The sequence below is a fragment of the Podarcis liolepis genome, assembly GCF_965112155.1.
Source record: "Podarcis liolepis genome assembly, chromosome: 6".
Classification (NCBI taxonomy): domain Eukaryota; kingdom Metazoa; phylum Chordata; class Lepidosauria; order Squamata; family Lacertidae; genus Podarcis; species Podarcis liolepis.
The window spans coordinates 76,430,722-76,443,045 of record NC_139559.1 but is presented as its reverse complement, the minus strand read 5'-3'; the positions used below and the strand labels follow the sequence as shown (position 1 = coordinate 76,443,045).

The 12,324-nt window shown below is 40.1% G+C and overlaps 2 protein-coding genes across 4 annotated transcripts in view; one reads left to right on the top strand and one right to left on the bottom strand.

The window, feature by feature from the left end:
• LOC310710274 (uncharacterized protein) overlaps positions 1 to 12,324 on the bottom strand; it is a 982,430-nt gene that overhangs the window by 320,211 nt on the left and 649,895 nt on the right. The window lies entirely within an intron of this gene.
• Positions 348 to 12,324, top strand: part of CCDC18 (coiled-coil domain containing 18) — a 29,003-nt gene continuing 17,026 nt past the window's right edge. Inside the window, exons 1-11 of one of the 3 annotated variants that reach the window (XM_083510910.1) lie at positions 348 to 486; positions 2,447 to 2,625; positions 2,709 to 2,859; positions 3,030 to 3,194; positions 4,383 to 4,492; positions 5,817 to 5,945; positions 8,255 to 8,351; positions 9,237 to 9,358; positions 10,359 to 10,668; positions 11,980 to 12,062; positions 12,160 to 12,311. In XM_083510910.1, the coding sequence (XP_083367036.1) occupies positions 2,480 to 2,625; positions 2,709 to 2,859; positions 3,030 to 3,194; positions 4,383 to 4,492; positions 5,817 to 5,945; positions 8,255 to 8,351; positions 9,237 to 9,358; positions 10,359 to 10,668; positions 11,980 to 12,062; positions 12,160 to 12,311 (1,465 nt within the window). In that variant the 5' untranslated portion in view covers positions 348 to 486; positions 2,447 to 2,479. Of the gene's footprint in view, positions 838 to 2,395; positions 2,626 to 2,708; positions 2,860 to 3,029; positions 3,195 to 4,382; positions 4,493 to 5,816; positions 5,946 to 8,254; positions 8,352 to 9,236; positions 9,359 to 10,358; positions 10,669 to 11,979; positions 12,063 to 12,159; positions 12,312 to 12,324 lie in introns of all 3 variants that reach the window. The other 2 variants (XM_083510911.1, XM_083510909.1) reach the window with 2 other exon arrangements.

Here is a 12,324-nt window from a genome sequence, read left to right as displayed (position 1 = left end):
ATTCCGGAGACGGCACCTCCTGGCCGTCCGGTCTCACTCGCTCGCTCGCTCGCCTCAGGTCTTCTGAAGCGAAGAACGAGGCTGGTTACCCACAATGCACGGCGCGCCGCAGCTCCGCCTAGGGGAGGAAAGAGCGCGAGGGGAGCGACTTCCCCTCGGTTTGAAAAAAACGCGTGCCCGCCGCCGCCGACAGGAGGTTTCTCGACACCGCAAGGCACTGCGGGAAATGTAGTTGAGGGCAGGGAAGGAAGCGGAAGGGGCGAAGCGGGGAGGGCGGGGAGGAAGGACTACGGCTCCCGAGAGCTTTAGCGCGGAAGGATTTAAGTAGCCGCTTCGCCCGCAACCGTCTCCTCCCCCCACCTGTCAGGTTACGGCCCGCGCAGTTCGAACGCAGGAGAGACGGGTCGCCCCGAGGGCCGCGATTCGGAACGCGCGAAGCGACAGGGCCGCACTGATTGAAAGAGGCGTTTCCTCAGAGAGGGCCTGGTAAGCAAGGGCTGCCGCTCTGGCTGAAGGGATTGAGTCCGCAGCGGAGTCCAGTAGCTAAACGGTTAGGGCTGGTTATAATGGGGAAACCAAGGGGACGCGCCTTCGCTTTGTGGGACGGCGTGAGGCCTCTATGCTTGAGGGGGAGAGGCGTGGAGGCAGCGTTGCTAAGCAACGCGAGGCGCTCTGGCCTGGAACCCGCGCGGCTGAGGCGGTTCCTTGGAAAAATGCCGCCGCCTGCTAGAGAGAAGGGTGGCCCCTGAGGCGAGAAGGTCAGCCTGCCTCCCGGGGCAGAAGCTGTGCAGGGTTGGTGCTCTCTGGGACTGGCAGGGTGGAGAGCAGCAGCAGTAGGTGGGGGCCGGGGAACAAGATTGAAAGACTGTAAATTAGTAGGTGAGGGCAGCCTGAGGCTGGTTGGTAGTGATTCTGGACTCCAGCTCCCATGAGCTCCGACCAATGTTGAGTCAGGGGTGATGGGAGTTGCAGTCCAGTAAAGCATCAGGAGGAAGAGGCACAGCTTTAGTGCGTCTCAAACTTGGGTCCCCCAGCTGCTGTTGGACTACAGCTCCTATCATGCCTGGTCCCTTGTCCCTGCTCGCTAGCGATGATGGGATTTGGGATTAGAAGACATCTGAAGGCAGCCCTGTTTAGGGAAGCTTTTAATGTTTGTTGTATTACTGTATTTTAATATTTGGTCGGAAGCCGCCCAGAGTGGCTGGGGAAGCCCAGGCAGATGGGCAGGGTATAAATAATAAATTAATAATAATAATAATAATAATAATAATAATAATAATAATAATAATAATATTTATTATAGTCCTAACACTAGTAACGGGTCAGCCTCAACTAGGCAAAGGGGAGTACTGGAATAGCACATCACACATGGCAATGCTTTCCCTTGGAGATGCCGGAGAATACTTCGTAAGGGTCGCAGCAGACCACTGAAGAGCTGGGTATAAGAAATGAGGTGTTCCAGATGAACTGTTCCAGATGCTGTAAAAGGCAACATTGCAGTCAGCAAAAGATTGGGTTGCCATTGGGTGGTAGGGTAGCGGGGAGCCTGTTGTCACCCTGGTGTTCTTGGGTCTCCCAACACCTTTGTTTATGGAAATGCACCCTCAAAAATGTCATTTTAAAATTTGGATTTAAAATGCTCTTTTCAGAAGAGCAAGGAGCAGCTAAGCCATGCTGCATTGGCATACAGATCAGCAAGCAAAAAACAAACACAACTTTACTTGAGTACTGCAATGGCTTTCTGCAAAATATAGTTTGCAAATTTGTTTGGTGAATTTAATTCTCACCCCTTGCCTTCTCCCAGAACAATTCAGTTTCCAAAGTTAACCTTACTTTTGTTTGTGTTTGGAATGCAGAGGCACAAACCACAGTTCCTTTACAAACTAAACATTATAATCTTGTCTGAAGCTTGTTTGCAAATAGTGTTTATGAGGGGGATTTTCTCCCCTGAGGGTTAGCTGTGTTTGTCTGTTGTGACAGAACAGCAGTGACTTGTGGCACTTGCAAGACTAACAAATTTTATTGTAGGAAAAGTGTTTGCAGACCGCCCTCTTCATCAGATGTCAAAAGTGTAATCTTAAATTGGTGTATATAGACACACTGTGGTGAAAATGGAGAGGTCTGAGGTCTGAAATGGAATGTAGAAAGGACAGTGGTAATTACGTGAAAGTAAAATAGCCAAAATGACAGTAGACAAAGCAGTACTGGAGGAAGCCTGATTTGCTCTGGCCATTGTGAATGCCAAGAAGGGGAGAGTGTTAGGGAAGTTACAGTACATGTTCAAGAGGCCAACTCCAAATTTGCAAACTGGTTGCAGGAAGCATTATATCACGATTCTGTCATACTGTAAAGCCAAAATCTGAAACAGAGGGCTATTTTCTCTGTTTTTTTAAAGGGTTTCTTCTTCAAAAGGTGGAAGGTGCTTTTATTGATATGTTTTTCGTAGTTATCTTTTACATTAGACAAATGTATAATATCAATGGAACGTAACTTATGGACTTCTCATGATCACGATACGGATGAGGAAGACTTGTTTGCAAATGTTGTGTCATTAAGGAGTCAGCTAAAGAAAACGGAAAGAAATTTACAAGACTTAGGAGAAGAGCTTTATGTATGTGTCCAAAGGTAAAACTTACTGTGTTTGTTTACAAATATATTTGCTGCAAAAATCAAGGGAAGGTGTTGATATTTGTTTTGTTTTCCTCTAGTACGAATTCATATAATTCTGATGACACGCTTGAGATTTTAACCATGGAAGATCTCACTGATCCTAGTGAATTACATAATTGTTCAACTCAATCTTCTCTGAGCAGAATGCCTTGGCATAACAGGGATTCTTCAAGGAAACACAGGAACAAAGTAATTATTCAGAATTTGATGGACGTTTGTTTGTTCTTTCTGACAGTTTGTATATAATATTCTTATGGAGTTAGTTTTATAGGTCAGTTCATAATGTTAATCATAAAAAAATAAGATGAATGAATCACTTTGGTTGGTATTTGTTGCAAATATTGTTCTCTGCCTTCCAGTGTTACTCGCTGTCTTTGGATAAAACCCTGGAAGAAGAAAATGAAATACTAAGGGATAAATTGAATATAGTCCGTGAAAAAAATGCATCCTTGACTTCTCAGAACCATCATCTAATGAATAAAATTGAAACAATAAACTATGAACTGAATCAGTCAAGAGCACGGGTAGGTATTTGAATACTTGACCCAAAAGTTGTATTGCACAAAGTTAGAAGGCAATTATGCGTATGTGGATTTGCAGCATTATGTATACATGATTGGGAATTGTATGTTACATGTTCATCTCATTCACAGCTTTTATTTTAGGCTTACATTTAAATCTTAGGTATGTGCCTAAGAAATCTGTGAAGCAATAATAACTTGTGAATTTTTACAGTTTTGTTTTATAGTATGGCAATTAAGTGTTGCTTTCCCTGCATAGCAGAAAGGATTGCATATGTCAAGAAATGATAAATAATGTTGCTCAAGCATCATCCACCACCCTAGAAATATTTTAAGCATGTGAAGGCATACTTTGAGCCCTACTGTTTGAGGGAAAGAGCTTCAGATATCCAAATTCTTAGATAACCCCCCTTCCCTCAGGCTTATCAAATACCAGATTTCTAGCTAACATTAGAGTAACACTTATCATTTTGGGGGACAGTTGGAATCCTCAGTTTTGGGGAAGAAATGCATAAATATCCTGTTCTCAAATTACTTCCCAACCCCTTCCTAGTAGTTATGTGTGCCTTGGACTATGTAGATAAACAAATTTCAGATCTCTGGCTCATGGTTTTGATAATGAATGTTAGTGAGTGATTACTAATTACTAACAATACTGGGTAGATACAATGAAGTAAGAATAAAATACAGAAAATATTTGCATTCTGGTCAATTACATATAATTGAACGGTATTAATTTAAATGATTGGACTATTTGCAATTTTCTTTAATTAAAAAAACCCCCACAGTATAGCAAAGAGAGCTTTTTGGGAACTAATGAAGGAATAGCCTTCTTCAAAAGAAACTCCTATTCAAGTGGCTGTGTGTGTGTGTGTGACTACGGTGGTGCCCCGCAAGATGAATGCCTCGCAAGACGAAAAACTCGCTAGACGAAAGGGTTTTTCGGTTTTTGCGTTGCTTCGCTAGACGATTTTCCCTATGGGCTTGCTTCGCAAGACGAAAACGTCTTGCGAGTTTGTTCGCTTTTTTCTTAAAGCTGCTTGAAGAGGCGCAGTTGCGACGGACCGTGCTTCGCAAGACGAAAAGACTCGCGGAACGAATTAATTTCGTCTTGCGAGGCACCACTGTATGATGTTCAGAAGTCAAGAGGCAACTCATTAATGGATTCTCCTTATTGTATTTATATTTTAGATATCTTTCCTTGAATCTACTTTGAGTACACACTCTGTCAGCATTCCAATGTTAGAAGAACAGATAGCAAGTTTGGAAGCAGAAGTTCAAGCGCAAGATAAAGCTCTAAAGTAGTGAACCCTTTGTTTTTTATTTGTTTTTTTCAAATCTTCAGGTTTGGTTCATCCATTTTTTTGGCATGGGTCTCAGATGTACACATGATCCTTTTCCTTGCCACAGGAAGTAATGAGAGAATGGGGCTATATAATGCTTGTTTGAATGTGGTACCCTCATCCTAAAATAGATAGCTTGGCTCACTTATTGCACCTCATAGTGAGGGGGAGTAAAGAGTCTTGGATTTCATTTGATTTATCTCCTAAAAACAGGAGTGTTTATGCTATTATTTTTTCAAATTTGGAAAACTCACAGCAAAATCAGAATTACTTGTACACTTATCTCCAACCTCTGACTTATAATTCTATTGACTTCAGTGAAATTAAATCATTGCAAACAGGGTCATAGTGTTAGGCAGGCAAATAGGTCCAGTTAAGACACAATAGTAAACCATGGTTTTTGGCTACACATGGTTTGCAGCTCACCAAAGCCATGATGAGCTGCAGGCTTGTGTACTCTATTCTTCACCTCTTTCACAGTCCAGAGGAGGAGATCAGAAACATCTGTGTTGCTCTGATCATACTTTTTTCTTGTTGTTGTTATTCAAAAAGGTTTCCCCCCATACTTTCCATAGTAGGACATAAAACACCATAATGGCTTAAAAGCATTTGACATAGCATGATAATTTTAGTTGGCTAGTTGGTTAAATTAACATAACAAAATTCTAAATTGTTATAACTACTCACAAAGCTCCTTGATATTTAATAAATAATACAATGATATTTCCTTAAACCCATTGAATTTAACTATTCTATCATTCTACTCTATCCCACCAAACAACTAAATTGATATTTGTTATATTTTTATTTTCCCCAATAACTTATGCAGATTGATTGCATCTTGAACTTACTGTTGTTCCAATAGAAGTTAAGTTCTATATTTATTAGTTTTGATCAGGTTTTTCGATTTTTAAAATCTCTTGTTAGGAGGAATAAAGGAGAAAGATTGTGGCTTGCTTGCTTTGGGCAAAATGCTTAGTAAAACTTGTTTGTTCATTCAGGCAAGCACTTGGTATAGCTAACAAGATCCAAACCATCTATCTCCATATATACCCACCAAAATACTGGTTTGAATTTAAAAAACCTGATCTGTAGGATACCTGATTGGCCACTTCTTTCAAATTTGTGTGCTAGAGGAAGGGGGAAATGCTCTCCATTACCTGATGATCTTAACCAGATACGTTCATGTTATTTGTGTGTGTGTACACATGCACATAATTACGCATTCGCATCTATGAGTATTATGTGTTGTTTAAAATGCTGTTTTCTGATTTGTTTTTAGAGAAGCAGAAGATAAATTAGAGGAAAGCCAGAAAAGGCTAATGGAAAAAGAATATTCTTTCCAGAAGCTGAAGGAGGAATATAAAGAAATTAGATTTGATTTAATTGAACAATGCAAACAAGGAAAGAGGTGACAAATTACACAAGAGCTTGATTTTTATTCTGATAGCTTGATGACATATCTCCTTGCTCCAAATTTTTTGTTTTAAGATGCTTTGTCTGATGTTGAACAAAACCCACAACATTCTTTCAGAATTAATCCTAATTAAATAAGAAAAAAATGGAATGACTGGCAGTACAGTGGTACCTCGGGTTACATACGCTTCAGGTTACATACGCTTCAGGTTACAGACTCCGCTAACCCAGAAATAGTGCTTCAGGTTAAGAACTTTGCTTCAGGATGAGAACAGAAATCATGTTCCAGCGGCGTGGCGGCAGCAGGAGGCCCCATTAGCTAAAGTGGTGCTTCAGGTTAAGAACAGTTTCAGGTTAAGTACAGACCTCCAGAACGAATTAAGTACTTAACCCGAGGTACCACTGTACTGGTACCATGTCATGTAGATGTATATGACTTTTTTTTACCGTTAAACAAATTTTCAGGTTGTTTGCTTTTGGAACAGATTAAAACAACTTCTCAAATTGAATAGAAATAAGTATTTGCAAGAATTCTTTCTCATTTATATTACATTTAGTAAATCCTAGTTTAAGCATTTCAAACCTTGATCCAAAAAAGGCCTGAACTGAAATATAGTTGCCTATGCATAGATACATCAAGGTCATTTCCTCCTGGAGAGATACTGGAAGTAGTCTGTGGTAGATGAGTGGTATTTGAATAAATAATTGCACAACTGGAACTACTTCACTTGCACAATGGGACTCTCCCCCCTTCCTCTCACAGGCACTGCATGCTATCCCAAAACCTATTCTGGAGGCTTGGTAGACCCCCTCCCCAGAACAAATTTAAGAGGTAGGGGGGAGAGGGGGAAAGACTCCTTGCACAAGCTGAGGTCATTTCACTGGTGCAAGAAGTTACTTAGCACTACTTTTGAGCACACCCCTGTGTGTTTCTACCTCTGCCCTATTCTGCTCCCTATGGGGAGAAGTTAATGACTGAACCAATAGATTCCATATTAATTTGACCATTGAGTCTCCCTTACAGTGCAACATGAATGGATCAGGGAGATATCAAGTTAAAGCGCTCTTCTCCTGGTTTCTTCTTGTGTCAGGAGCAAGGAAGGGACTGCATAAAAGCATGTTCATGAAGCCCACTCCCAATTTCCAGGAAATAAATCATGTCTGAACAAAACCTTAGAACAGAGGTGGGGAGCCTTTTTTATGTGAATGGCCATTGAGCCATGGGAAAAGTCAGTTGGGTTGGAGCCAGTGGTAGACAGAGACAGAGCCAAAAGTGGGTGGTTTACAAGAATACTTAATTCGTGCTCTGTGTGTGCACAGGAGATGGCAGTCAAGGTGCAATTTGAGTTCCACTTGCTGCTTTGCCTTTTGTGCCCTCCTGTGTGCCAAGTGAAGCATGCCAGCCAAATTGTTGCTTGGCTTTCAGCCCACTCTTGGCTTACCAGATGCTATAGGCTGAGGGACAAGTTGTGCCAATGGACAGGCTGAGTGGAGGAGCCCAGAAGGAGTTACGGAGATGAGTGTCCGGCTGTGGCCCAGTGTTTACCACAGGCAGAACCCAGAGTGGATCAGATGTTGTTGTAGCCAGAGTGTCCCTTTTAATGAAGGAAAAATCATGCTGGATGAAATTGATCAGCAGGGTGAATGTGACCCATAGGCTGTGAGTTCCCCAGCCTTAGACAGAGTAGATCAGGGTTCTTGCAGCGTTCCTTGTTAGCTTTAACTATGTTTGCATATCCCCATTACCTCTATATATCTGTCAGTGCTGTGGAAATAAATTAGCAGTGCATAATTATCATAATTAGAGTTTTATTTTTTCAGTATTGCAGGGAGTATTCTCATATTTTAGATGTGATGTATTTCACCTTTAACTTTAGTGGTTGAATCATTTATTGCTTGGAAAATGGTGAAGAAATAAAATGCACCCAGTCTACTTAATGCATTGCTGTCATTCAGTGAAAGGCAAACATGTTTTTCTCAGCGTTCAAACTGGAGAACGCTGTTGTGCTTCATGACATCCAAATGCTTAACTGTTCCTATGAAGGAAATGCTCAGCAAATACTAATTTTCACTGTTAATGCTCCGATGAAATATTTACATCTGTAAACCTTGTCGTGTAAAAAAATCTATAATGCCATTTATTAAGGTGCAGTTGAATGAAACTAAAGGCTAAAAGCAAATGTCTGTTACCGTGTGTTGTTTGTTTACAATGTTTTATGTTCCAAAGCTTTGATATCGTGAGTAAAATATAATACATTACTTCACTTGGTTTGTTTAAAACTGACATACCTTTTTCATTTAAAGAACTGAATGTCAAAGAAATGAAGCTTTGTTTAATGCTGAGGAGCTGACAAGAACTTTTAAAAAATACAAAGAGAAAATAAGTGAGAAACTGGAAAAGGTAAGATTTGAGTAGAAAATGTCAATCATTTTAATAGTGTTTTATGTGTATTTGTCTCAGTGTCAAGATCATATCTCAGTGCTATGATTATTCATGTTCTTCTAGCATGCTCCTATGTTTTTAACTATAGCCTGACCAGCAGAAATCATCTTTGTGCCAAGAAGAGCATAATTCCCTTAATTTAACCACCAGGCTCACTGTTAAGGGCACAGGAGCACAACCTAGTCCTGGAGGGAACCAACTCTAGCTAAAACAGCCCATTCAGTTGCATTGGAAGAAATGGTTTTCTTTATACATATTATGAATAGTTATGGCTTTAGACAGCTTGTAACTTTAATTATTGCTGAGCAAATTCAGTGCTGACACAACCTTTTGAGTCTTAGTACCAATAAAATTTGAATCAATATTATGTCATAGCTACAAAAGCAAAATTATATTTATAGGCAAAGGCAATCCTGTGCTGCTCCAGTGATATCTTGGAGGTCAGGGGGTGGGGGAACCCTTCATTTACATCAAATAGCAAAATAGCATCATGCAGCACCTGAAAACCTTTTTGTCCAGGCTTTGGATTATACTAATTCAAATGTGTTGCCAAGATGCCATTCTGATGCAATCAGTAGCAAAGTGGCAAAAGGTAAATTATGTGGTTGCTGTCTCCTGACCTGGACAAACACAGAGACCAATTCTCTGATCTTTGCACATCTTCGGTTTCAGTTGTAGTTATATAATTTGGGTAGTGGGAACATTGGGACAGAACATTTCCATTCCCTCCCACGCCAGTGTAGATTTTCACTGAAGAAGATTCTGAAAACAGAACTGTAGCCTTAACTTTTTCCCTCTAATAACAGATTAAGTATTGCTGATAACTGCCTTCTTTTTACTCAGGTTCAGGAAGAAGAGCAAACTTTAGAAAGAAATTTAATGAACTGTGTGAAAGAGAAAGAAAAATTGCACGCAAAATGCAATAGCTATAGAAGTGAGCTTGAAAGCACAAAGGAACAAGTGAGGTAAAACGTTTCACCTTTGACACCTCCACATGGAAAACATTGATACATGATCATTTTTTTAATGGATATTTGGATCATGAAATACTCTGACCTTGAGCTAATGGCACAACACTATGTGACCAGCTCAATCCATGTGACAGATGACAAAGCAGCAAAGCTGTAATGTGATTGATTTTTCCAAACAAAGTTTTCTCAAACCATCTCGCATTGGGAGGGATCAGTTTGACTGCGCAGTGGAACAACTGGATGACTGTTTAGTCCAACAGTCGGCATGTATTTTTACTAGAAGTGATTTGTTTTCTCAGTTCTTGTCTGTTCTGCCGCTAGGCAGCAGCCACGAGGTCACTCTCAAGTGCGTAATAAGTTTGTCCTGTTGCTTGAGGCAGGAAACATAATCAATCCATGGAACCTCTGATTGACCCTTCCCTACAGTGACACCTCCCCCCCCCAACCTTGATGTTTCCTTTATCTTCCGATAGAAATTATAGGTTTCGGAATTTTAATAAGAAATCACGGCTTGTATCCAATGGCGGCTTGATGCTTCCACCAACACAAGGCACCCCATCTTCATATGGTCCTAAAGAAAGCAAAAGTCTGGCCTATTTCTCAAAAGCTTTTTTTTTTTAATCCATTCTATAAGACAACAAATGCAAAAATAATTGAAACCCCATAGATGTCAACATTTGAAACAAGAAACTGAAACACAGTTTTTCTAGCTTAAAATGGCTTGTGGAAGCTGAACTCAATACTGCTGAGATGCTCCAGCTCGTTATCCACTTCACTTTTTTATTTATACTCAAATTTCCCCTGTGATTTTCATCACCCTATATTTTTGTTTTAAATTTTAGTTTTTAAATCCATGCTGTTTGCAGTTAGAAAATATGCAGAATTAAATCCAGAAACATGCTAGCTTTTTTTAAAAAAGTAAAGTATTTCTGGTGCAGTAGATTTTCTTGGTCCCCCCCCCCCCTTGAACCTTTCTCCTTTTGTATTTGTTTAGACAATTAACTGAAGAGAATAGTATTGGAAAAGAAAATCTCAGAGGTGTGGAAGCCAAATGTGCTGAAATGGAAGTGCAACTGAAGCACTCTCAGCAGAATATCCTGAAGCTCGAAAATAAACTCCAGGTCCAAGACACAGTACTTGAAGAAAAAAATACCCTATTGCATGAAATTGCTAGCTTAAAAGCTCTTGTCGCACAGCAAAATGATCACCTCAAGTTGTATCATCAAGAAATTGAGAATTCAAGAACTGAACTAAAAACCTTAGAAAATATTATTTCCCAGTTGTCTCAAAGTTCACCAAGAGAGGTACAGTAACCTTTTTGTTTTTTGTTACTGTCAGCAGACTAAATATACGCTGGATGAAACGCAAAGCCTGTGTGTGCAAGGGAGGAGCACTTCTATTTATGCACAGAGGAAGGGGCAAAAATGTCTCCTAATGGTAACCTGCCTGTAATTTATGCAAGGCATTTCACAGGGTCCTCAAACTTGGAAGGGAACTGTGGGAGGATACAGAGGGCAGCTTCTTAAAGGGGAAGCTTTATAAGCACCTCTGCATACAAGAACATCAGTACTCCAGTGTTTGTTAAAGTTTTTATAGTTCATTATTGAAGAAGTAGAATACATTTTAAAGGGACCGCTGCTTGAACAGAACATTCATCTAAATTCCAAGTACTGAACTGACTATTGCTGTGTTAAAAGAATATAGAGTAACCTGTTTTATTGGACCTTGCACTGGAACAGCGTTCATTGAATTCTACTCTTATTAAGGGTTGTTTCAAGCACTGCAATCTGTCTACATAGTAAACACATTGATGTCAGAATTGGTTTGTTAGTTTGGATTTTGCTTATATAGTCTAGGAAGCGATAATTGAGCAATGACTGGTCTCCAAAATAGACCACAATTTCTTCCTTGAGGGAGGGCTGCTGCTGCTGATACTTCACATACTCATGTTGAGTAACTCTTCTCATTGTCCCTTGAAAGGTTTGCCTCAAAGGAAGAATCCCTACGTTTCTCATTTTTACCTAGCTTTGTGTGCTACACATCCTTCCCTTATTTGAATAGGGCTTCTATAACTCTCAAATAGAGCAGTGCACCCTGAACAAGTTCTTAGGATGCATTACATCAATGGTTGCAACTGATGCAACTGTCTGAAAAGCCAATCTGCTAATCAAGAGGCAGAGATGGTGGAATATCAACCACAATCCCAGTCCCTTGGTCACACAGATGTTGATTTATAATCTTGGCATAAGTGCAAAAGCTAATAATGGGGGAAGTAGATCAGAAATGACAATGGTGGAGAAAGCTAAGCAATTTTCTTTTCCCATCTATGTCACATTTTATGTTAATTTTGAAACATCGCCCAAGTTTTGCAGTACTGAAAAGCGGCTTACTATTTGATGGCCTGTTGCATAACCTTGGGTCTTCACTAGAGTTAAGCACTTTTAATTCCTGCCAAGTTCAGTGGAAGAGCACGTGCTTAACCCTAACTCTGTTGAGATAAGGAGAATTTAAACATTTTTAGTTTGGGTTGGGTGGTAGAGATTAAAGTTCCTCAAATAATGACCAATTGTGCCATAAACAACATTTTTATGTGTCTTTCCCCCCTAAACTTGCAGGCTAGTCATTCCATGCATCATTCTAAAGAAGCATCATGTCCCAATTGCTGTGATTTAAGTAGATCCCTGATAGAAGAGCTAAGGTATTATATTTTAAGCTGAAGTAATTGCGTGCATTTGTAATGTGTGTCAAAAAAGAAAGGAAGAATACAACTGCTCTCCCTTCTTTCTTTTTCCTAGATTAAAGCTGACAATGAAAGAAGCATTGATTCAGCAATTTCAGGCAGAAACTATGACCAGTAATCCATGTGAAGATCTCTTTGATGAAAGTGAGAGACAAGAATTGAATGGCCTAGAAATTGAACCAGTAAAATTGACAGGAAACCAAACAGGTATGCATACTAT